The sequence below is a fragment of the Cotesia glomerata genome, linkage group LG10 (genome assembly GCF_020080835.1).
Source record: "Cotesia glomerata isolate CgM1 linkage group LG10, MPM_Cglom_v2.3, whole genome shotgun sequence".
NCBI lineage: Eukaryota > Metazoa > Arthropoda > Insecta > Hymenoptera > Braconidae > Cotesia > Cotesia glomerata.
Window position 1 is genome coordinate 6090170 of NC_058167.1, and position 26974 is coordinate 6117143.

At 36.9% G+C, this 26974-nt stretch overlaps 1 protein-coding gene across 2 annotated transcripts in view; it reads left to right on the forward strand.

Annotated features, from left to right (window-relative positions):
* The window catches only part of LOC123272582 (ABC transporter G family member 21), a 153816-nt gene that overhangs the window by 93631 nt on the left and 33211 nt on the right, over positions 1 to 26974 (forward strand). For both annotated transcript variants that reach the window (XM_044739480.1, XM_044739481.1), the window contains exons 4-6: positions 12956 to 13061; positions 24091 to 24191; positions 26487 to 26742. In XM_044739480.1, the coding sequence (XP_044595415.1) occupies positions 12956 to 13061; positions 24091 to 24191; positions 26487 to 26742 (463 nt within the window). The remainder of the gene's footprint in view (positions 1 to 12955; positions 13062 to 24090; positions 24192 to 26486; positions 26743 to 26974) is intronic.

Sequence of the window (26974 nt, forward strand, 5' to 3'; positions counted from 1 at the left end):
AATTTGGAGTAAATAGGAGCTATAGTTTAAAAATGGGAATTTCCCATTGTCATCGCCCCCGCAACCCCCCTTGTGGGTGGAATTTCGAAAAATCCGTTCTTAGCTGACCTCTACTCGGCGAAAGGAATATTCGTACAAAATTTCAAATCTCTACGCCTTATGGTTCCAGAGATATCGTGATGAGTCAATATATAGGTGGAAATCTCATATATATATATAGATAGATAGATTTATTGGCACCAGATGTACAGCTTGTCTAACAAACTCTGATACATCTTTCGCTTAAATCTACTTTTCTTACACTAATTTTATAATTTATTATTTTATTTTAGTATTCCAACTTGATAGTTAATCTATATTTCAATCTATAACGCTAGTAAATACTTTCTTCGACTTTGGGTCGTTTCCTTAGTTTCAGTTTATCGCATATTGAAGATTCTTTTCAAATTTGGAGCTTATAGGAGCTACAGCTCGAAAATTTAAAATTTTAATTGTTAAAACCCACCCCCGCACCCCCCTGTGGGGAAGGATATCGTAAAATTCGTTCATAAATTATTTTTACATTACTTACAGAAAATTCATACAAAATTATGAGTCTGTCGGAGCTGTAGCTCGGAAATTTAAAATTTTCATTGTTAACGCCCACCCCCGCAATCCATATTGGGGGTAGGCTGTCATTAAATCCGCTCTTGAATCATTTCTACATCCCATAGAACAGATTCTTACACGGAAAGAAAATTGAAGGAGTTTTTACTATTTTACTATTATAATTTTTACTAAATAAAATAGTAACGGTGGACTATACTTCTCATTTAGTAATTTTTACGATCTACTATTGTAGAATTTTATCCAACAAATAAGACTAGCAAGAGTCTTAAAAGTCGAATACTATAGAGCAAATTATACAATATGTGTTTGTGAACTTTACAATTCAACTATTGTAAAAATTCACAGTAGGTTTTTTTTAAAAGAAATATTAGGAAGGGAGAGAGATAGAAGGTTGGACTAATTGGTGCCAGAACAGTAATCGAAAAAGAAACCAACTTTTAGTGCTATCTGGGAATCGAACCCAGAACTCTGAGCTGGCAGCCAGAGACTCTTCCTCTACTCTATCCGAGGTAAACTAAGACCCATATCCTTTAACATTTACATAAACTCGGAGTCTAGCGCTATGCACGGCCATCACTCACACTAATTAAAAAACATTCCAATTCAACTATTGTAAAATTTGCTATAGTTCCATTGGAAAGATACAGAGGCATCACTGGAAATTTTCATCGATTACTTTTTACAATAGTAATATCGTATTTTTTCATGAACAAATAGTATTTTTTCTTCTAAAATATTTGACAATTAATAGTAATAAAAGTATAGTCCAGCTTTACAATAGTTGTATCGTAAATTTTCCCAGAAATTTTTTCCCGTGTACCAAATTTGGAGCCTATAGGAGCTACAGCTTGGAAATTTAAAATTTTCATTGTTGACCCACCCCCGCACTCCTCTGTGGAGTGGGATATCGTACAATTCGTTCATAAATTATTTTTACATCACTTACACAAAATTCATACAAAATTAGGAGTCTGTAGGAGCTAAAAGTCGAAAATTTTTAATTTTCATTGTTAACGTCCACCCCCGCAATCCATATTGGGAGTAGATTGTCGTAAAATCCGCTCTTAGATCATTTCTACATCACATATAGGAGATTCCTACCAAATTTAAAGTCGATAGGAGCTATAGGTTAAAAATGGGAATTTTCTATTGTTAACGCCCCCGCAACCCCCCTTGTGGGTGGAATTTCGTAAAATCCGTTCTTAGCTGACCTCTACTCGGCGAAAGGAATATTCCTACCAAATTTCAAGTCGCTACGCCTTATGGTTCCAGAGATATCGTGATGAGTCAATATATAGGTGGGAATCTCTTATATATATATATAGATAAATTCATTTATTTTGGGAGTGAATGCGGAGTGAATTTTATTATTAATAAAAATTAACTCCTTCTCGGAGTAAATATCACTCCCGCTGGGAGTGAATCAATTAAAAATCATTCACTCTTCATTCACTCCTCGTTCACTCCGCAAATTTTTTAGTGTAGGTATGGGATTAGCGGGAAGCTGCAGGGATGGCCTTCAGGGTCTACCGTTTTTCTAATTTTTGGGATTACTTTTAACCTCAAGTATCGATTGATTCTAAAATCTTATCAACTCTTACACGAAGAGAATTTTTTTGTAGCGTCAACGATCTTTGTATTGTAGTGTTTACAATTCATATGATGGCAATTCTCACCATAATACGATCATAAAAATTACAATCTTGATAGTTACATTTACCATCGATTGGAATTAGATATAGCATTCATATATTGAGAAGTATTTTACGATTATTATTATTATAATTATAATCCATCAAAAGCTTGGGATTAATAAAAAATTAAATCTTCAAGGTAGACCGGCAACGCCTACGGATCTTTAGGAACGAGCAAAGTACATAAAAAAATTTTTTTAAGAGTAAACGCGTCAATTAATAATTAAAAAATATTACTAAATGATAAATCGATGTAGGTATATCGAGTTTATGGAATGACTGTATTATGCTACCCATTAATATTCGAAGTATCACAATTTTATTTGTACCGTGACATGGCTTTATTAATAGACGATATTAAAACAGAACTTCGATTCGTTGGAAAATATTGGAGACTTTCAGGACGTCCAACCGTTTGTTTGTTGATTCGTGAAGAACATATGAGGGACCCCCATTTCAAAGAGATGCTTGATCTTTTTGCAATGCTTAAAAAAGGATTTTGTGATAGTACTAAAGTACGAATTGGTCGATTACAAAATCTTATCTCGTCATCATGCATAGGTATTTTTTTTATTTTCATTTAATAAAATATTTGATTAGTTAAAATTTATATTAATTACACCGGCACACAAAAAAAAAAAAGTTGTCAGTACTTTTGACAGGACCCATATATCTTTATGTATTTTGACCCGCTGAATCCGAATTTGAGGTCAGTTTGACCCGTACACTGTCAAATTTTCGAGAAAACTTTGAAAAACCGAAAAAAATGACGAAAATCGGCAGTTTAGGCGATTTAAAAATTTTTTTTGACCTAAACTAAGCATGATTTTAATGTATTTTGACCCGCTTACTACTTATCTGAAGTTTATTTAGACCATAAGCCATTAAAAGTTTAAGTAAATTCCAAAAAAACCCTGAAAAATTGCAAAAAAAAAGCAAAAAATAACAAAATTAGCAAAAAATTCCAGATATTATGTTAAAAAAAATTTTATAAAATTAGATCAATCATGATTCTCATGTATTTCGATCCGCCAAATAAAAATCTCGAATTTATATGGCTCAGACATCTCTCAAAATCTAAATAAATGGCAAGAAACCACTGAAAATCAAAATCAAATCAAACATGTTATCCGATCTGTGGAATATAAATTTTAAATTTTTTGACCTAAGTCCTCAAAAAATTTTAATTCTTTAAAAAAATCTTTTCAAAACCGTTTATTTTTTAATTTTAATTCATTCTCCGCTTATATCTAACCCTTTTATCTTCAAATGACCTACATAAAGGGTTTCTCTTTCGCTTTTTTATTTTCTCAGGTAGATCTCTCTTCAGTGACCAACAATGATCAGCCATCATAATGATATCCCACTTTCCTTGATAACGATTTTCCATTACACTAATGTCTTGATGGAACCTTTCGCCTTGCTCTTCACTGTAATCGTCAAGATTTTCAGGAAAGTGTGAAAGGTAAGAATCTAAATAGTGCAATTTTGAATTCATCAAGCAACCCAAAGTATCGTAGTTGTACAACAACTCTTCAACTAAAATCACGTAATTCTCACTCTCTGTATTCCCTAAAAAGTTTTGTGATACTTCTTTGAAGCTTGCCCATGCTGCTCTCTCAATCTCGTTCATTTCACATTCGAAATTATCGTCTTTAAACAAAGTCCGAATTTAGGTTCCATCGAAAATTCTTTCTTTCAATTTTGCATCACTTATAGCTGGAAAGTTTTCCCCCAAATATTTGAAACAGTTGCCATCTTTGTCTAAAGCTTTGACAAACTGCTTCATAAGACCAAGCTTCATGTGAAATGGCGGTAGTAAGTACTTGGAAGGATCAATTAGAGGTTCTCGGGTAACATTGTGAGAACCAGGATTCAAATTCGTTCTCGTTGGCCATTCTTTTTTAACATAGTGATTTTTTCGATCGCGACTATCCCACAAACATAAAAAGCAGGGATATTTCGTGCACCCTGATTGTTGGCCTAACAGTAGTGTTGCAAGAGGATTGCACCAAGACACAGGTGTAATAAAAACGATATAAAAAAATTAGGAAAACGGTTGACCCTGAAGGCCATCCCTGCAACTTCCCGCTAATTCCATACTTAGGCGCTTAAAATTGCACCAATGACGTTTTTGAGCTCTTAGAGGTCAAAAATACAATTTATGGGTTATTTTGAGCTCTCCGAGCTCAAAGAGATTGCTTTCCTATGCTTTTGAGCTCTTCAAGCTCAAAAGTCTGATAGAGATTTGATAAGACACTATTTTTTGAATTTTTAAACCGCAATAACTTTTGAATGAATAAACCGATTTTCACGCGGTTGGCAGCATTCGACGCAGTTTTTCAAGCCTCATAATGAATCTTAAATTTTGAATTGATCGCGCTAGGAATTTCGGAGTTATTCCGAAAAAACACTTTTTTCGGTTTTCTTTCGTTCACGATATCTCTCGAACGAATCAACCGATTTTGACCGGACTGGTGGCGATCGACGTAGTTTTTTGAGGTTAAGAGCTGATTAGTTTTTGGAATTGAACCTTTAAGCCGTTTAAAAGTTATTCCAATAAAACCACATTTGAAAAAAAATTTTTTTTCAGTTTTTTTAAGATTTATCAAAATCTATTGATCTGAATCGGTCCAAATAGTATTTAAAATCTAAGTTTGGTCAAACCCTTTCGAATGGCACCAACCGCGATGAAATCGGTCAAGCCGTTCAAAAGTTATAAGCGGTTCACATACTTTCACACACACACACACACACACACACACACACACACACACACACACACACACACACACACACACTCGGGGCAGAAGAGATACTGCTACCGGGCGCGTCTCCCCGAGCGGATGGGAGAACGCTCGCTGTCCTTGGATGACACTTAATCTCTTAGTTGATGAGGTACAGCGGGTAGGAGCCAAGCAAAATAACCAAACAAAATACGCTCCCGTGGACAAAACTCCCCTTTAATGGGTTGGTCGCACTAACTGACCTAACAAGACGATCGTTCTCTGCTGTGACCCACTGGGAGTGACCGGAACCTGTATCGTAGTTTCCGACGATGCAGGCCACGGCTGATGTGAGCTTGCTCTACCGAGGTGTAAGTTGCAGCAGTGGATCAGGAGCCAGCCACTTCGGGCCTTGATCAGGAAGTACGCAGTGAGTGTTAGAGGTCGGAATCTTCACCGCTCCGAGCGAGTCTAGTCCGTCCGTGTATTCCGGGACTGGCTAAGTGTCGGCTAGGCCTCAGGGAACTGGGGTAGGAGTACTATCTCCGAGGGTACACCCGTTCCTAGTTATGACAACCCGCTCCACTCCGTACGATGCGCTGGTAAATCAAAAAGTATGAGTAATTCACAGGAAACTAACAAGAATGAAAACGGGCTTCATGCCCAACAAGCAGCGATTGAAGCAAGCGCTGAAATGAAGAGAACGCAAGCGCTGGAACGCCTGGAGGAGCTGACTAATGAGTTAAATAATCTCGTTCAGTCAAAAGTCAATATCCACAAGGAGATCAAGACCAAGGCGACTAGTGTAACTAACGCCCTTCGAAGGTTCAAAAAACTGGATGAAGAATGGCGATTAGCATCGCGACGCACTCCTCGTGCTACACCGGGGCAAACCAACCAAGTTGTAGTTGTGACTGACGAAGCAATGGATACCGGAGCCGAAGGTGACGGTGAATCGGTCATCGAAGACAAACGAGAAACTGTCACGAAGACTGGAAAAAGGAAAGATCGATCCTCTCCAGACCCAACGTGCAGCCAAGTCACCAAGAAGAAGGACCTGAGACAAAGCCCTCCACAAAGAGCGACAATGCAAAGGGACGAACGGACAAAAGCGATTGCTTGGCAGAAAGTCCAGTCCAAGAAAGAACAAAGAAGGCAAAGGAAAGAACAGCTCCCAAAGCAATTTCCCGAGGAGCCCCGTCCTGAACCTAAACGGAAGAAATCGCGAAAGTGGATCAGGCCAGACGCACTGATCATCCGCCCAGCTGAGCCGGCGAAGTACGCTGAGATTTTGCGTAAAATAAAAAATGATGTCCCTGACGAGCAGGTCCGTACTACGGTGGATAAGATCCATAAAACTAGGGCCGGAAACATGCTGATTACGCTCTCTAGGAAGAGCTCCGATAAAGGCCAAGCTTTACAGAAAACCATCGAGGGCATCCTACAAGAAGAGGCCAAAGTGATCTGCAAAGGTCCACAGGAAGACGTCGAAATCCGAGACCTTGATGACACTACAACCAGGGAAGACATTCAAGCTGCCTTGCAGATGGCAACCGGAGAATCCTGCGAGGTATCGCTAGAGGCAATTAAGATCCGAAAGGCCTACAGAGGTACCCAGACTGCCGTAGTGACTCTACCAGCAGCTGCAGCGCGGAAGATATTGGAAGGAAGCGGTAAAATCCGTATCGGCTGGGTAAACTGCCGAATTAGAGCCACGAGAAGACCAACCCAATGCTTCAAGTGCTGGCACTTCGGGCATCATGGATTTCAGTGCAAAAGTAGCGTAGACCGATCTAAGCTTTGCATCAGGTGCGGACAAGAGGGGCACAAGATCGCTGGTTGTAAGAATCCAGCCAAATGTGCATTATGCGCTGAAAACCAAAGCGCAGAGAACTCTGCCCACTACGCCGGCAACCACAAATGCCCGGTATTCCAAGAGGCGCTTCAGAGGTTAATAAACAAAAGAACATGAAGATACTGCAGCTCAACCTCAATCATTGTGAGGCTGCGCATGACCTGCTCATGCAAACTATCCGCGAACTAGAGCCTGACTTAGTACTAATAGCAGAGCCTTACGAACACCTGAATACCCAGTCTTGGGAATCTGACAGCACTACCAAGGCTGTCATCTGGTCCTGTGGTAAGCATCCCTTCCAGAGTGTAGTTAACAATGATAATGCCGGCTTTGTAGCAGCAACAGTTAACGGCATCCGTTTCTACAGCTGTTATGCACCACCTAGCCTATCCATTGTTGAATTCACTGAATTCTTGGACAAACTGACCGAGGACGCCAAGCAGCATTATCCAGTCGCGATTGCCGGTGACTTCAACTCCTGGGCAGTAGACTGGGGCAGCAAGCAGACCAATGCGCGAGGAAAAGCACTACTGGAAGCTTTTACTACACTAGATGTAGTCCAGCTCAACAGTGGTGATACGCCAACCTATACTAAAGGGGAAGCAAGCTCTATTGTAGATCTCACTTTCGTCAGCAGCAGCCTCATCAGTGGGAAATACGACTGGAAGGTGATGGATATCTACACAGCCAGCGACCACAAGGCAATTCTCTGGGAAATATTACATGACCGGAATACAAGAAGACCAATCAAGTCACTCAATACCATTGGATGGAAAGTGAAGTCTTTTGACACAAGCACATTGATAATAGCCCTGAATAGTGAACCGATTACTACTGGACCCGCAGAAGAAATGACCAAGGACCTGATGAAAAGAGTTGTCCAGGCCTGTGACGCAAGTATGGTCCGGAAATGCAGCATAAGCCAACGCCCGGCAGTACACTGGTGGAACGACCACATCAGCGTTCTTCGGAAAGAGTGTCTAAAGAAAAGGAGAATATCCCAGCGTGGCTATCGACGACCTAACTCTGCGGAGCTGGTCGCAGAGTACAAAAAAGCCCGTCGATTACTGAACAAAGCCATCAAGGATAGTAAGAGGCAATGCTGGAAAGAGCTCATCAACGAGGTGGACAAAGACCTGTGGGGTAGACCGTACAAGGTGGTCATGAATCACCTAAAGTCAAACAAATGCCGGCACCCACATGCCCACAACTTCTGCAGAGAATCGTTACCGCGCTGTTTCCGCAGCAACGCGAGCTTCACTACCAGTTAGCTCAAGGAGAACTGGAGGACATTCCAACTGTCACGGAAGAAGAACTGACGGAGGCTTGCAACCGCGTAGGGAATAATAAAGCACCGGGATTAGACGGAATCCCTAACATTGCCTTAAAAACAGCTATAAAGGCAGCACCGGCATTATTCCTGGATGTTTACAACACCTGCCTCAAAGAAGGGATTTTTCCTCGAAAGTGGAAACAGCAACGGTTAGTGCTGCTTCCTAAAGGGAAAAAGCCACCGGATGAACCGTCATCTTACCGCCCACTTTGCATGCTAGATACAGCGGGTAAGATATTCGAACGCATAATTCACCAGAGAATTGAAGCAGTAGTCGACCCACTCCTGGCAGACAATCAGTATGGATTCCGGAAAGGACGATCAACCCTGGACGCAATCAAACTGGTTGTTGATACGGCCAAGGAAGCAATCGCAGGAACCAGATGGAAGGGTGGAACGAAGAAGTATTGCCTGGTGGCGACCCTAGACATCAGAAATGCCTTCAACTCCGCCAATTGGGAATGCATCATGCAGGCCCTCCAAGAGAAAGAATGTACCAGAATACCTTCTTAAGATCGTAGCAAGCTACTTTGAAAACAGGGTCCTGAAGTATGACACGAAGAACGGTCCAAGGGAGTATGCTATTTCTGGAGGTGTACCACAAGGTTCAGTTCTAGGCCCGCTCCTGTGGAATATTATGTATGATGGCCTATTAAGACTAACTCTGCCAAGAAACGTCAAACTCGTAGCATATGCAGACGACGTAGCCGTAGTGATCGTTGCCAAACATCTTGACGAGATAAACCATGTGTTCGATCTCACTTTCGAGCGCGTTAACCGGTGGATGGACGCAGTGAACCTGCAACTGGCGCAACACAAAACTGAGGCAGTGCTTATTACCAGCAGGAAAGTGGTAGAGACAATTAAGCTGAAAGTCGCCGAACAAGAAATCACATCACAACCTTATATTCGATATTTAGGAGTGATGCTTGATGCCCGACTCAACTTTAAGCAGCAGGTAGAACACGTCAGTGCCAAGGCGTCAGCAGTGGGAACAAGTCTAGCACGACTGATGCCGAACATCGGAGGGCCAAAGCAGAGCAGAAGGGTACTGTTATCATCTGTAGTCACATCGGTGCTTACATATGGTATATCTATTTGGACCAACGCTCTCGAGATGCAAGAATCATGGAGGAAGGCTGGACCAGTATACCGACGGTGTGCCTTAAGAGTCGCCAGCGCCTTCCGCACAATATCCGAGGAAGCAGTGTGCGTTATTTCCGGAACTCTGCCTCTCAGAGTCCTCGCTGAGGAAAGACGGAACCTTTATCATCGTAAAAGGTCAACTACACTAAGCGCTGAAGAGCTCAGAACTGAAGAACGGCAAAACAGCTTCGACCGATGGCAGCTCCAGTGGGACGCTGCAGAAAAAGGAAGATGGACGTATCGTCTTATACCGAGGATCGACGACTGGTTGAACCGGAGTCATGGAGAGGTTAACTACTACCTTACGCAGATGTTGTCAGGACACGGCTGCTTCCGAGCCTATCTTCACCGCTTTAAGCACGACGATTCTCCGGAGTGCCCATCCTGCCCAGGTGTCGCTGAAGACGTGGAGCACGTGATCTTTGCATGTCCTCGTTTTAACCAACAGCGCGATGAATTAGAGAAGATTCTAACACAGAGAATTCAACCGGAGACAATAGTAGAAGAAATGCTGTCATCAGAAGCTGTCTGGAACGCCACGAGCACCTTTGCCACTGAAGTGCTTACAGAGTTGCGGTCCATCGAGAGAAAAAGAGCAGAAAACAGAAACTAGAAGGGAGATAGAAATAAAAAACATCTTAGCCACCAGAAGGAAGAGCGGCAGCTAATTCCTCCCCCGCGAAGAAATGCCTTACGGCGGTACCATGGGGGATCAGAGGATAGAAGAGAAAGGGGTTTAGGGTTTAGTGGGTAGGGGCGCCAGCGTCGAGTTTTAGTATGACGCTGCGTCGAGTCGCCACATATCCAGGCCAAACATCTATGCAGAACATCTATGCAGTACATTTATAAAAACATCTATGCCTGGAATGCGTAAAGAGCATTCCCCCTTACAAGGAAAAAAAACACACACACACACACACACACACACACACACACATACATACAGACACCGTGACGACCTCGCAGGGATAGTCAGGGAAGCTTCCTGTGATCTTCAAACGTCGAGATCTGATGAAAACTCGGTTTTTGCAAAACGGGGTGAAAACAATAACTTCCCGATTTTTGAAAATCTTCGATTTTCGTAGCGGGAAGTTAAAAAAAGTAGAATTAACTAAAATTTTTTGAGGATTTAGGTCAAAAAATTCAAAATTTATATTCCACAAATCGGATAGCATGTTAAAAATTCTTTATTTTTATTTGAAAATTAATTTTTATCATAACGGACTTGATTTATTTTAATTTTCAGTGGTTTTTTGCCATTTATTTAGATTTTTAGAGATGTCTGAGCCATTCGAGATTTATATTCGGCGGATCGAAATACATGAGAATCATGATTGATCTAATTTTATAAAATTTTTTTTAACACAATATCTGGAATTTTTTGTTATTTTTTGCTTTTTTTGCAATTTTTCAGGGTTTTTAGGAATTTACTTAAACTTTTAATGGCTTATGGTCTAAATAAACTTCAGATAAGTATTAAGCGGGTCGAAATATATTAAAATCATGCTTAGTTTAGGTCAAAAAAATTTTTTAAATCGCCTAAATTGCCGATTTTCGTCATTTTTTTCGGTTTTTCAAAGTTATCTCGAAAATTTGACGGTGTACGGGTCAAACTGACCTCAAATTCGGATTCAGTGGGTCGAAATACATAAAGATATATGGGTCCTGTCAAAAGTACTGACAACTTTTTTTTTTGTGTGCCGGTATTATTAACCCTTTAATGTTCTGGAAGCGCAAAGAATCTCGGTGTGAGCTGTTAGGGGAGAGAGCCAATCATAGTCCGTTATGCGGTTGTGTAAAAAACGGTTTAGTTGTAGTAGTGTGTCCATGCGTCCCTTTCTACTGTTTTTCTGGCCCCCTCTCTAGGAAAAAGACTATAGCTCTCTCACTTAAAGAAAAAGGCATATGACTCGAATTAAGAGTGGGAATTCAAGGCCGAACATTAAAGGGTTAATATTTTTAGCTTCCCGCTAAGAAAATTGAAAATGGTTAATGGTTTCACCCCGTTTTTCGAAAATCGAGTTTTCAACGGTTTTTGACGTTTTGAGGTCCTAGAAAGCCTCCCTGAATGTTTCCGCGGTGATGTCCGTATGTCTGTGTGTATGTGTGTGTGTGCACATGTGGCCATATGTAAACCTCTTATAACATTTGAACGGCTCGACCGATTTCATCGTGGTTGGTGCCATTCGAAAGGGCTTGACCAAACTTAGATTTTTAATACAATTTGGACTGATTCGAATCGGTAGATCTTGAGAAATCTCAAAAAAACTACAAAAAAAAATTTTTTCAAATGTGGTTTTTTTGGAATTACTTTTAAACGGCTTTACTGATCAATTCCAAAAACTAATCAGCTTTTAACATAAAAAAAAACACGTCGATCGCTGCTAGCTCGGTCAAAATCGATTGATTCGTTCGTGAGTTATCGTTGTCAAAAAAAAACCGAAAAAAATGTTTTTTCGGAATTACATCGAAATTCCTACTTGGATTGATTAAAACTTAAAGATTCTTTATGAGGCCTGAAAAACTGTGTCGAATGCCACCAACCGCGTGAAAATCGGTTTATTCATTCAAAAGTTATTGCGGTTTTAAAATTTAAGAAATAGTGTTTTATTAAACTTTTATCAGATTTTTGAGCTTGGAGAGCTCAAAGTGATACGAAAATTATACTTTTGAGCTCGAAGAGCTCAAGAATGTAGTAAGTGCAATTTTGAGTGCTTAAATATGAAATTAGCGGGAAGTTGCAGAGATGGCCATTAGGGTCAACCGTTTTTCTAATTTTTTCATTTGAAATAATTTACTCATTAGAAATTTTACGTACAAGAGTCAGTAGATGTGTTAGAAACTAAAGAAACATCAAAGCAGTCTAAAAAAAAAGATGTATAAAACCCAGTCATATCATAATTCAAAAACGAATCGATTTGTTTGTAATTTGTTTTAAATTTGAGTATTTATTTACTGTCAACAATACATGAAATTTCTAAAAAAGTAATTATTTCAACTGAAAATGTATCTTAAAATTTAATTCTTGATGCTCAATTGAAAGAGTTTAATATTTATAATTATTATATAATAGTTCTTAAAGCTAGGCCGTAGTAAATTGAAAAGTATAAAAATTTCTAATTGAGTTCAAAGAACTCAAAACTTTGTGATACAAAATTTTTCGAGCATTTTGAAATTAAACATTAGCAGGAAGTTCCAGAGATGGCCTGAAGGGTCAGCCGTTTTTGAGAATTTTTTCGTTCCAATATGAAATATCAATTTTCTTATTTATCAAGACAAAATAAATTTCATCAAAAATTTTTTCTTTAGTGTTCTATCACATAACATTGAACCATTTAAAATTATATTTGCTTGTAAAAATTAATTACTTTTTCTTTACTCTATCCTTATTTCTAATACTATATAGTAACTTCCGAGGATATTTTTATTTCACAAGTAATTTTTTTCATCAGTGTAAACAGTGATACTTAAACACAATAATCATTACTCAAAAAACTTTTTGTATTCAACATTTCCTATAGTCTACATTTAAATCTAATCAATGCGTATATAGAATGAAAACAATTAATAAAACAGTCTATTTCAATTTCAGTACCAGGCACGATTGAGGCTGCCAGATACTCTTTCGCAAGCGCAGAAAATGCAATCCGTGGATCATATTATCGAAGTTCTGGATCTTACTGGCTGCCAAGATACAAGTAAGATATAAAGTCAATTTCCGAGTAATACATTCTTAACGGATCTCGTTCGAGAAGAAAATAATCTGCCAAACCTAAAATGTCTTGGTACAAAAGCTTCAGATATCTTAGTATAGATTAACTTTTAACACCCTTATAACTTTTCTTTCGCTTCTCTTGGGATCATTTTCTGGAAATCTATCATAGATATACATTAGGGTGGACCAAAAAAGACGACTAGTTTTTAACTTTCCACTATGAAAATCAATAATTTTTGAAAAAATGGGGAAATCGTTTGGTCGTAATAGGTGAAGTTTAAAGCACTTTGCATTTAAAATTAGTGAAAAGTTGCAGGGATGACCTGTATATCGCCTGATATATAGGGTCAAACCCCTGCAATTCTCTGTGGAGATGGAATTTCGTAAAATCCATTGGTTCATGGTGTTTACATGATAAAAGTAATATTCCTATTAAATTTCAAATCTGAGAAAGTTAAAGCTTATAAAAATACTATTTTTTTTATTTTAATGCCTCCGCAATCCTCTGCAGGGCTGGAAATTCGTAAAATCCATTTTTAAGCTGGCGTCTACGTGATCAAAAAATATTCCCATCAAATTTCATGTTTGCAAAAACTATGCTTCAAGAATATGAAATTTTTATCATTAATACCTCCGTAATCCCCTTTGGTGGTGGAATTTCATAAAATCCGTTTTTAGCTGATCTCTACACTGCAAAAAAATTGTTCGTGCCAAGTTTTAACCGCAATAACTTTTAGGGAAATCAACCGATTTTAAAATACTTAGCGGCATTTGGCGTGCACAGTAAAAAATTTTTCGTCAAATTTAACACAAAAATTTGTGTTGATGATTTTTTTTACACAATTTGTGTTGAATCAACACTCTATTGTATTGAATCAACATACTAAAATGTTAATTTCTACACACTAAAATGTTAAATTCTACACAAACATTTTTACACTTTACACAATGACGAAAAATTTTTTACTGTGTGGTTAATAGAGCTTTACTAAAATTCTCAGAAAGAAATCCGATCTGATGAAAAAGTGAAAAATTATTCTAAAAAATTCTCGTGTAAAAAAATCGTCTTAAAAACGTCGTTTGTTTAAAATCTTAAACATGACACAAACCAAGATTATTTTAAAACTCTTTTAAGACACCAAAATAAAATTTCGAGAGCAGATTTTTAAAATTTGGTTCTTTAATTTCTTGTGAAAATTAATTTTTGTTATTATAGAGCGTCTTAAAAAAGTCTTAATAAAATCTTAAAATTGTCGGATAATAATTTTTCAACAATTTCAAATTCAATTCAAAATGAGCGTACTCAAAAATTCCAGGCGTCACAAAAAAAATGTTGACTTTTTGATAGATTTCACTCAACAAGAAGTTAAAAAATTAATAATCGTCAACTTAAATTCAACAAAACATTAACAAAAAAAATTTGTGCCGCTTGGAATGTTGCCGTTAAAAACTCGCGAAATCGTCTAAAAAATGTCATACATGTCATCCTAATTTATCAGCATATTTACAGTAAAAATACTTGAATGATTCTTCAAATAATAATAAACTCTGTAAAGAAACCTCTGTTATTTTCCTCTGCTATTTTCTTAACATTTTTTACTCCAGTTGAAACTCAGAACATCAGTGATGTCTAGCGTCGAGTTAATAAACAAGCAATGATGCATTTCTGAGACCCGTTTCTATATATTGCACTACTCATGATGAGAAGCATCAGAGAGTGCTTTACGATCGAAATAGTATATTACATGCCAAGGGCATTAAAGTAAGAAATGTCTCAGATCACATGTAATTGTTATCCGAGGTGAAACCGAGGTCAATAAACATGTGATCTGAGACATATCTTACTTTACTGCCCTAGATGTGTTATACAGGGTGTCCCAAAAGTCACGGACGCCATTGTAGCATCTGATGAAAAAAATAATTCTGAGACGAAAAGTCCTTAGCCATTTTTTAATTAACCGCATAGATAATTAATTATTAATTAAAAATAACGTCTCTTTATTTGTTAGAGAGAGAGCGCCAGTTTCCAGTAAAGTATGTGCCAAACAAAGACACAACTAACTGTATGACTAACTAGTTTCTATAGCTAACTTAGTCACACATATTTACTTACACATTCACACGTGCAAGCGTCTTCGTTGGAACGCACTTGACTTGACACTAGCGCTCTCTCTCTCTCTCTAACGCATAAAAGGACGTTATTTTAATTAATAATTAATTATCTATGCATCTGATTAAAAAATGACTAAGGACTTTTCGTCTCAGAATTATTTTGTTTATCAGATGCTACAATGGCGTCCGTTACTTCTGGGACACTCTGTATACTATTCTCCCCTCCGGGCGGAGAATGTCAACTTTCGTTCCGCTGCACTAAACGAAAATGCCGCTTTCCGCCTCTGTCGAGGAGAAAAATAGTATACACACCATGGGCAGTAAATAAGAATGCCTCAGACCACATGTTTTCCTGCCCTAGATGTGTAAATATACTATTTTGCCTCATTTCGGCAACTATTTTGCACGACTCATGATGCGAAACATCAGAGAGGGCTTTACCATTGAAAAATTTTTTATTATTATACTCTTGTTAGTTCACGGAATCAAGATATTCCAGATACTATTGTCAAAATAATTTAATGGAGATTAATTTCATACTTTTCGAAAATTATTTAAGTGCAATAGAGACGGAAAAAAAAATCAAAATAGTTTAATAGTATATTGTGCAACAAGTGCGACAAGTTGTCGACTGCCCACAAAAGCGAAGTTGAACGCACGAGCGAAGCGAGTCCCTAAGAACAAATAAAAAGTTAAAAAAAAAAAAGAAACAAATATAAATCAGATAATAAATGCAAAATAATTAATATTAATTAACAAAAAATAAATTTACACACTGAAACAATCAACACATAAAATTAAATGACATTAAATTTAGCTGTGACTACAATTTTTAAATTTTCTTTAACAAAAAAATTTGCTCCAAAAAATTATTCATAAAAATTGTATTATTTATTTTGTAAAATTCCTACATGTCAATTTAAAAAAAAAATTTTTCATGTCATTAATTTATTTTTCACCAAAATTATCATATTTTTGCTAAATTAATTTTCATCACAATTAAACAGCTCAATATTAATAAATTATTTTTACTATCGTCAAAAATATTGTAATGTCAACCTCACTTCTTTAATATTGACAGTTAGATTGTGTTTTTTTTTTGTTATTTATTTTAATTTTAGCAGTTTTCACAGCCAATTGAATGCGTCAAGGATAGTTTGAGTTCGCCAAGAATAATTTGCGTGCGACAAGTAAACTTGTCGCACTCAAATAACAATTTTATTTATGAAAAAACTCACGCGTAATTTTAAAATGGGCAAACGGATCTTTTTCAACCGCAACAGCGAGCGTCAAAATACTACTTTTCCCGCATGAGTAATACAAAAAATTTTCTTGTCCATCATGTATGAAACCCTGAAAACACTGTAACTAGCGAAAAAAATTAGCAAAACGGTTCACCCTAAAAACCATCCCTGCAACTTCCCGCTAATTCCATACCTGGGCGCTTAAAATTGTACTTATGATGTTTTTGAGATTTTTGAGCTCAAAATTACAATTTATGTGTTATTTTGAGCTTTCCGAGCTCAAAGAGATAGTATTTCTATGCATTTGAGCTCTTCGAGCTCAAAAGTCTGATAGAAGTTTCACAGAACACTACTTTTGGAATTTTCAAACTGCAATAACTTTTGAATGGATCAACCGATTTTCACGCGGTTGGCGGCATTCGACGCAGTTTTATCAGCTTCATGAAGAATTTTCAGGTTTTAATTGATCGAACTTTTTCGGTTTTCTTTCGTTCACGATATCTCTCGAACGAATTAATCGATTTCGACCAGCTTGGTGACGATCGACGTGGTTTTTTATTGTCTAGAGCTGATTAGTTTTTAGAATCGATCGGTGGAGCCGTTTAAAAGTTATCCAAAAAAAAACCGCATTTGAAAAAAATTTTTTTCTTAGTTTTTTTAAGATTTCTCAAAATCTACTGATCCGAATCGGTCCAAATTATACTAAAAATATAAGTTTAACCAAGCCCTTTCAAATGGCACCAACCGCGATAAAATTGCACACACACACACACACACACACACACACCTGCGGCAGAGGAGAAACTGGTACCAGGCGCGTCTCCCCGTAGTGGATGGGAGAACGCTTGTTGTCCTTGAATGACGCTAAGTCTCTTAGTTGATGAGGTAAAGAGGGTAGGAGCCAAATAAAATACGCTTCCGTGGACGAAACTCCCCTATAATGGGTTGGTCACACCAATTGACCTCGCAAGACGATCGTTCCCTGCTGTAACTCACTGGGAGTGTCCGGAACCGTGTCGATTATTTCCGACGATGCGGGCCACGGCTGATGTGAGCTTGCTCTGCCGAGGTGTAAGTTGCAGCAGTGGATCAGGAGCAAGTCACTTCGGGCCTTAATCAGGAAGTACGCAGTGAGTGTTAGAGATCGGAATCTTCACCGCCCCGAGCGAGTCTAGTCACTCAAGAAAATGACAAATAAACGAGCATGAAGATACTGCAGCTCAACCTCAATCATTGTGAGGCTGCGTATGATTTGCTCATACAAACCGTGCGCGAACTAGAGCTAGACTTAGTAATGATAGCAGAACCATATAAACATCTGAGTATCCAACCCTGGAAATCGGACAGTACCAACAAAGCTGTCATTTGGTCCTGTGACAAATTACCATTCCAGAAAGCAGTCAACAACAGAGAAGCCGGATTTGTAGCAGCATGGGTAGACGGAATTCGTTTCTACAGCTGCTATGCTCCACCGAGTCTTTCTTTGGAACAATTCATCGATTTTCTTGATCGTCTAACCATAGATGCAAGGCGACACTTTCCCGTAGCAATAGCAGGTGACTTCAATTCCTGGGCAGTAGACTGGGGCAGCAAGTTTACCAATGCATGAGGAAAGGCTTTACTTGAAACGATGGCCACACTAGATGTTGTCCTCCTTAACACTAGTGAGACACCAACATATTCAAAAGGAGAGGCAAGCTCTATAGTGGATCTTACGTTCGTCAGCAGCAGTCTTACAAGAGGAAACACTATTCTTCGGTAGTTATGAACACCTACACTGCCAGCGACCACTACGCCGTCCTTTGGGAAGTATCAACTGACCAGAACCCTCGAAGAGCAACCAGACAAACTAACGCAGTTGGATGGAAAGTGAAAGCTTTTGACCCAGCTACTTTGATAGTAGCCTTAGATAGCGACTACCCGACTACCACAGTAAGTGCTGAAGAGAAAGCAAAAGAGCTAATGAAGAGAGTGACCCAGGCCTGCGACGCTTGTATGCCCCGAGAACGTGGCATAAATCATCGATCTTCGGTACACTGGTGGAATGATAACATCAGCGCTCTTCGTAAAGAGTGTTTTAAAAGAAGAAGAATATCTCAGCGTGGGTACCGTCGACCTAACTCTGCAGAACTGGTGGCAGAGTACAAAAAGGCCCGTCGAGAATTGAATAGAGCCATCAGGATAGCAAAAGACGCTGTTGGAAGGAACTCGTCGAAGAGGTAGAGAAAGATCTGTCGGGCAGACCGTACAAGGTGGTCATGATCCACCTGAAATGTCAACCAATGCCGTCACCCACATGTCCACAACTACTAGAGAAAATCGTCTGTACGTTGTTTCCTCAACAACATGAGTTGATCTATTCGTCACTGCAGCCTGACCCTGAAGACATACCACCTGTCACAGAGGAAGAATTGATGGAGGCATGCAATCGTGTAGGGAATAATAAGACGCCGGGATTGGATGGAATTCCAAACATTGCTTTAAAAACATCTATTAAAGCAGCGCCGGCATTATTCATAGATACCTACAATGCGTGTCTCAAGGAAGGAGTCTTTCCTGAAAGGTGGAAGCGGCAAAGACTTGTACTGCTCCCGAAAGGAAAGAAGCCACCTGACAAACCATCATCTTACCGTCCACTCTGCATATTAGACACGGCGGGTAAGATATTGGAGCGGATAATTCACCAAAGAATAGAAGCAGTAGTTGATCCACTCCTGGCAGACAACCAATTTGGTTTCCGAAAAGGACGGTCAACCCTGGATGCAATCAACCTGGTCGTCAGCACAGCTAAGGATGTGATTGCTGGAAAGAGATGGAATCGCGGCACAAAAAAGTATTGTTTGGTTGCTGCATTAGACATTAAAAATGCTTTCAACTCTGCTAACTGGGACTGCGTAATGCGCGCCCTCGAAGAGAAACGAGTTCCAGGGTATTTTCGTAGAATGGTAGCAAGCTTCTTCATAAACAGAGTCCTCAAATATGACACAAAAAGTGGTCCTAAGGAGTATGATATTACTGGTGGTGTACCATAGGGCTCAGTTCTAGGTCATCTGCTATGGAACATCATGTATGATGGTCTCCTGAAAATAGCATTGTCAGCAGAAGTGAAACTGGTAGCATATGCAGATGATGTTGCCGTGGTGATTGTCGCGAAGCATCTCGAAGAGATAAATCTGGCCTTCGACATTACATTTAGACGGATTAACTTATGGATGGATACGGTGAACTTGCAATTAGCTAAGCATAAAACCGAAGCAGTGCTCATTACCAGCAGGAAAGCGATGGAAACCATCAAGTTACAAGTTGGAGAACATGAGACCACATCACAACCGTACATTCGGTACCTGGGAGTGATGCTTGATGTGACTGCCAAAGCATCAGTAGTTAGAGTGAGCCTAGCACGACTGATGCCTAACGTTGGTGGACCAAAGCAGAGCAGAAGACTACTGCTGTCATCAGTAGTAACATCCGAGCTCACATATGGCATATCCATTTGGGCTGACGCATTAGAGACGCAAGAATCATGGAGAAAAGCGGGTCCAATTTATAGACAGAGCGCCCTGAGAGTTGCCAGTGCCTTCCGCACAATATCAGAAGAAGCAGTGTGCGTCATTGCCGGAACCCTACCTCTTAGAGTACTAGCAGAGGAAAGACGGGCCCTTTACCAACAAAAAAGGTCAACTGCACTGAGCCCTGAAGAACTTAGAATTGAAGAACGGCAGAACAGCATAGGCCGATGGCAACTACAATGGGATGCCGCAGAGAAGGGTAGGTGGACGCACCGCCTCATACCTTGGATCGACATTTGGCTTAACCGGAATCACGGCGAGGTCAATTACTATCTTACACAAATGTTGTAGAGACACGGGTGTTTTCGAAAGTATCTACACCGCTTTAAGCACAATGATTTTTCGGAGTGCCTGTCCTGCCCAGGAGTTGCTGAAGATGCGGAGCACGTCTTCTTTGTATGTCCTCGTTTTGATTCACAGCGTGAAGAACTGGAGAGGATCCTCAACCAGAGAATGCAACCAGATTCACTAGTGGAAGCAATGTTGTCATCAGAAGCTGCCTGGAACGCTACCAACACGTTTGCTACAGAAGTCCTCACGAACTTGCGTTCCACCGAAAGAAGAAGAGCAAAAATCAGAAGATAGAAGGAAGGAAGTTAACACCTTAGCCACCAGAAGGAAGAGCAGTAGCTAGATCCTCCTCTCATGAAGTAATGCTTGACGGCGGTTTCCATGAGGGATTAGAGGAAAGAAGAAAAGGGGTTTAGGGTTTAGTGAGTAGGGGCGTTAGCGTCGAGTTTTAGTATGACGCTGCGTCGAGTCTTCACATATCCAGGCGAAACAGCTATGCCTGGAATCCGCAAAAAGGATTCCTCCCTCTAAAAAAAAAAAAAAAAAAAAAAAAAAACACACACACACATACATAGTGACAACCTCGCGGGAGTAGTCAGGGAAGCTTCCTATGACCTACAAACGTTGAGATCTGATGAAACCTCAATTTTTGCAAAACGGGGTGAAAACAATAACTTCCCGATTTTTGAAAATCTTCGATTTTCTTAGCGGGAAGTTAAAAATCCATTGATTGAGTCAAATTTTTTTTTGAAAAATTCTTTGAAAGAATTGTAGGTCACCAAATGGTTAGGTAACTTAGAGTCGTTTATTTGCAATTAATAAAATTTAAAAAAAGTCAAAAGACTGTATTTATATGAGTGATTCCCTGTAAGGATGTTTTTGGCCGTCCCAGGCATTATTTTATTAGAAAAATTGTTATTTTGTTACTAAAAAAAATTTATTACGAAAGTAAAAAAACATTTCTATTTGGAGCATTGAAAACTAAAATGGAATAAATTTTGGTTTTTTTGCTATAAATTCGTAAACCACCGAAATGTCAGTCCCCTGGGCTGTCCCAGTCCCAAAATTAAAACTTTAAGATTAAATTTTAAGTTATTCGTCAATAATATATAATTTAGTCCATAATGTTTATAAACTTAATTAGTTAACTAATAATCTTCTTCAATAAAAAGTACCGAAAGTTAATTTGTTTCATTAAATTCATTAAACCAAAGTTTGTCCCAGGCATTTTAAGATCAGTCCCCTGCCAGAAGTTCAAAGCCACAAAAAAAAAAACAATCTAGCATGTTATTTTAACTTTTGTAAGGTTTATAAGGATCTAACTAGCCTTAAGTTAATAACCATAGGGCTGATAGCGCTTTATCGCCATTTTATTTAGTGTCAAAGCACCGTTTGTGCTGGAAATATGTGTCTGGGCCACTTCAAAACTCAGTCCCCTGGCAGCTATTTTTGTTTATAATTTATTTATAAAATTGGATCCATAAGTCTTAATATTATTCTAATTAATGTAAACATTCATTGAGAACTTAAAAAGTTCAATGCATTGAAATAGTTTGTTTGATTTTTCTTAATTTGATAAAAAAAATCAGTCCCCTGGCAATCAGTCCCCTGTCATGTTATATGGCAAAAGATACACAAATATCGAAAAAGCAAAAATTAATTCGGCTGTTTATTTATTATAATTAAGCTGATAGTTTTGTAACCCTTGTCAATTTTTTTTCTAATAAAATCAAAAATAATTTGGTCGGACAATTTTGTACAGATTTAAGACATCCTTACAGAGAATCACCCATATATATATTGAATACATTTATCCCACTAGAGACGCGTGCGCATTATATCCTATTTTAGCTATTTGGTATTTTTTTTCACATTTGCTTTATTTTATTATCATTGCACGACTCATGATACGAAGAATCAGAGAGTGCTTTACGATCGAAAAATTTTTCATAATTAAATTAACATTATGAGTCGTGCACTTTTGGATTTTCCAAATTTTTTTTTTTGTATTAGGAACTTAGAAGAGCAGTCTATTGTAGTATATTACATACCTAAGGCAGGAAAGTAAGAAATGTCTCAGATCATATGCAATTATTGGCCGAGGCGAAGCCGAGGTCGACAAACATATGATCTGAAGCTTTCTTATTTACTGACCATGGTGTGTATACTATTTTTCTGCTCGACGGAGGCGAAAAGCGGCATTTTCGTTTAGCGCAGCGGAACGAAAGTTGACACTATCCGCCCGGAAGGGAGAAAAATTAAACAATACTATAGAGGCATTTCACGCGAAATCAACAACTTTTTAACCTAATCTCTTTCGATTTGGCTGAAATTTTTCTATCCTTTCCTACTCTATAAAAAATGTTTTTCGTAATTTTACCCAAAAAAAATTAGGAAAACGGTTGACCCTGAAGGCCATCCCTGCAACTTCCCGCTAATTCCATACTTAAGCGCTTAAAATTGCACCAATGACGTTTTTGAGCTCTTGGAGGTCAAAAATACAATTTATGGGTTATTTTGAGCTCTCCGAGCTCAAAGAGATTACTTTCCTATGCTTTAAAGCTCTTCGAGCTCAAAAGTCTGATAGAGATTTGATAAGACACTATTTTTTGAATTTTTAAACCGCAATAACTTTTGAATGAATAAACCGATTTTTACGAGGTTAAAAGCATTCGACGCAGTTTTTTTAAGCCTCACAAAGAATCTCAAATTTTGAATTGATCGCGCTAGGAATTTCGGAGTTATTCCGAAAAAACACTTTTTTCGGTTTTCTTTCGTTCACGATATCTCTCGAACGAATCAACCGATTTTGACCGGACTTGTGGCGATCGACGTGGTTTTTTGAGGTTAAGAGCTGATTAGTTTTTGGAATTGAACCTTTAAGCCGTTTAAAAGTTATTCCAATAAAACCACATTTGAAAAAAAATTTTTTTTCAGTTTTTTTAAGATTTCTCAAAATCTATTGATCTGAATCGGTCCAAATAGTTTTCAAAATCTAAGTTTGGTCAAGCCCTTTCGAATGGCACCAACCGCGATGAAATCGGTCAAGCCGTTCAAAAGTTATAAGCGGTTCACATACTTTCACACACACACACACACACACACATATATATATATACATACAGACACCGTGACAACCTCGCGGGGATAGTCAGGGAAGCTTCCTGTGACCTTCAAACGTCGAGATCTGATGAAAACTCGATTTTTGCAAAACGGGGTGAAAACAATAACTTCCCGATTTTTGAAAATCTTCGATTTTCTTAGCGGGAAGTTAAAAAAGTTGTAAATTTTTTAATAGCTTTTATTTATTTGTTTTTTATTATATCAAACTTTGTCATTTTCCGCACATCCTTTAATTTTTTCTGAGTAGTGTTTTTTCGATTTCTATTTTTTTTTTTTCGATTGAAACGAAAATTTTTTTTTGGTCCATTTTTGGATAAAAAAAAATGAAATGGTAGACATTAATTAAAATTCATAACATATGTGTTTCTATGAATGCTCATCATTTATCTAAAAATTGACTCATGCATATAATTACGCTCAATTTCATATTAAGTTGCACCCGAATCACGAAAGCCAATTTTTTCTTAGATACATATTATATATTAATATATATTTACACTACCATGTTAACAAAATTATTATATACATATGTGATAACTTAGTAAATATCCTTGCATCTAACTTGAAAAATTTTCTAATTGCTAACCTAAAAATTATAGTAAAACATTCCACATCTATACAGAATCTCTATTTTTAAAATGATTAGAAAAACAGCCATTTATTTATATTCTAGTTATTGGGGATCATACAAAGCGAGGTCTTTCTGGAGGAGAAAAAAAGCGAACAAGTATAGCCTGCGAATTACTCACAAATCCATCGTTAATGTTACTTGACGTAAGTCTACTGCGATATATAATTTTTGTTTAGTATTTCTAACGCTCATTATTGTGCACTTAAAATAGTAAATTAGAAAAATGGTAAGGTTATTACACAACTGAAAAACTTTAATTTTTTTGGATCTTTTAAAAATCAGAATACTTACAATCTATTTTAAAAATTTTCGTAGAATGATTAAAAATTTCAACAACCAATAAATGTATAAAAAATTAAGTGGTTTCAGAAACTTTAGTAACTTCTCTATCAGAACCCATCATAATTTTTCAGAAAAAAAAAAATGTTGTTTATACTTTTTACATAACGCGGTCATTTTTTCACAAGTTGAAATTTTGCCACACTAAAATTTTCACTTTGATGAATATTACATTGAAGAAAATTTGACAAAATCCAGAGTATATGTAAGAAATGTTACCTTTGAAGACTGTATAAGGCTTTAAACATAAGATTTCATTAACATACATGTCCATAAAAAAAAAATCTGGAAAACGATTCATATTGCCGGAAATCGCTATTATTTTAAGCTATATGCAAGTCAAAACACTTGTAAATTAAATCATATAAATCATTGAACTCTTCAAATTCAAAAAACTGAAAGTTCTATCAATCGATGATCGAGACTTAATCACATTTTTACTTGAAAAACCTTAAAAATTGATCGATTCATTTTAGAGATCTTATAAATATTTTAACAATAATTGGCGATAAGTTTCCAGAATATTTTTCAAACGAAACGGATTAATTATTGAAATTCTACTTTTTTTTTTGCATATAGAAATCCACTTCGACATTTTCTCGATATAACTATGCAGAATAGCTTTCTAAAGTTTCGAAAACAATAATTTTCTGAAAATTTTAAATTTTGTATAATTGATTAAAAATAATTTGCATTTGAATAAAAATATTATTTGATTTAAATAAGTGCATAATACAATTAAAATGCCCACCAAATGAAAAAATGTATGTATTTAAAATTAACATAAGCGTTGTTACTAGGGTAAATACCCCAATATATGGACAGTTAAGGAAACTCGTGTTCTATTAAAAAAACAATATAGTAATTAAAAATTAACAATAATATACAAATAAATTGTGATAAAGAAAATTATATTTATCTAAAAATATATAATTAACCAGGAAAAAATAAGTAAAACTTCGTAAAACGTTGTAGTATTTAATAAAAAAGAAAAATATAAGAAAAAGTCCAAAACCCCAGTAGATGGACAAAATTTCCAATAGATGGACAGTCAATACCAATAGATGGACACTACTTACAAGCGATATTTTCAATTTATTATTTACATAAGAAATAATTTATTTATTAATTTTTTCCACTAAAAAATAAAGCTTGATAAAATTAAAGAGAAAAGGTGATAAATCGGATAGTAATTTTCAAAATACATCATAAAGTAATTTTATTATTTTTGAACACGTGATGCTTTCTCATGCAAAGTAACATATAAAATATATTAGTATAAAGAATACTAATAATTAATAAATAATCAATATAAACTTATAAAACACAACGTTAAAAACATTTCGTGTTGTCTTCTTCTTCTTCTTTTTAATAGGTCTGTTCTCTTTTGCTTTTAAATTTCCTTCTCTCAATTTTCTCTTTTATTTAGCGTTTTCTTTTTTCTCTTCAATTTCTTCAATAATCATAATAATACTTTTATTTTCAGTACATGTCTGCTTATTATAATCATTACTCTTATTCTCACATTGATCCACCAATAAAATTAAAAAAAAATAAGAAAATCCATCATATAAACTCAATGTCCATCTATTGGATAGAGGTCAGAAAAGTGTCACCAATAGATGGACACTAAATTCTATTATTTTTTTTCGATTTTATCATTAAAATATTATATTTCTAGCTTTTTCAGTGAAATATAAGCATAATCAAATGTACAAATCTTACTTTTTTTATTATTTTTAATAATAATAACAAATAACGTCCACCAGCTATCTGTCACATGTTTACTAGTGGTTGCGCTCTCGGAGCAAAATCTCGAGACGTCCAATTTAAATAATTTTTTTAAACTATTATTTTAAATAAAAAGTTAAAAAAAAAATTACTTTTCGCTCTCAGAACTACTTGTAGACGTAAAAAAAAATAACAACTTAAGATTGTTGTTCTTAAAACTAATGTAATTGCTTCTGGAAATAATATTTGTCCATCTATTGGGGGGGTGTCCATCTATTGGGGTATTTACCCTACAATTACAACTGTCAGAACTTTCATAAATAAATAAATCTTAAAGTTGAAATATGGTTACTACTTATATTTTTCAGGAACCAACAAGTGGTTTGGATTCATACTCAGCTCAAGCGTTAATTTCAAGACTGAAAAGGTATGCTGTACAAGAAGGCAAAAGTATAGTAATTACCGTGCATCAACCGAGCTCTAGAATGTTTCATAGTTTCGACAAGCTTTTATTGCTTAGTCGTGGTCAAGTCGCGTATTATGGTTCAACAGCAAGTATCGGAAGATTTTTCGCCACTATTGGACTAACTCTACTTCCTCATTATAATCCTGCAGATTTTATAAGTAAATATATGCATATAATATTTTTTTTTCTAATAATATGATCAAAAAATTATAATAAAAATTATTCAAACATCAGGTCCATGTGGTAGCTTAGCTAAGAAAAATTTTTCTAAAGCCCGTAGATCGAGAAAAAGATTGATGAAAACTTTCAAACTTTTTTTCGCGGTATTTCTTAGGATTGCGTGACAACCACACACTGATAGAAGGATTTATTTGTATTAAAAAAATATTT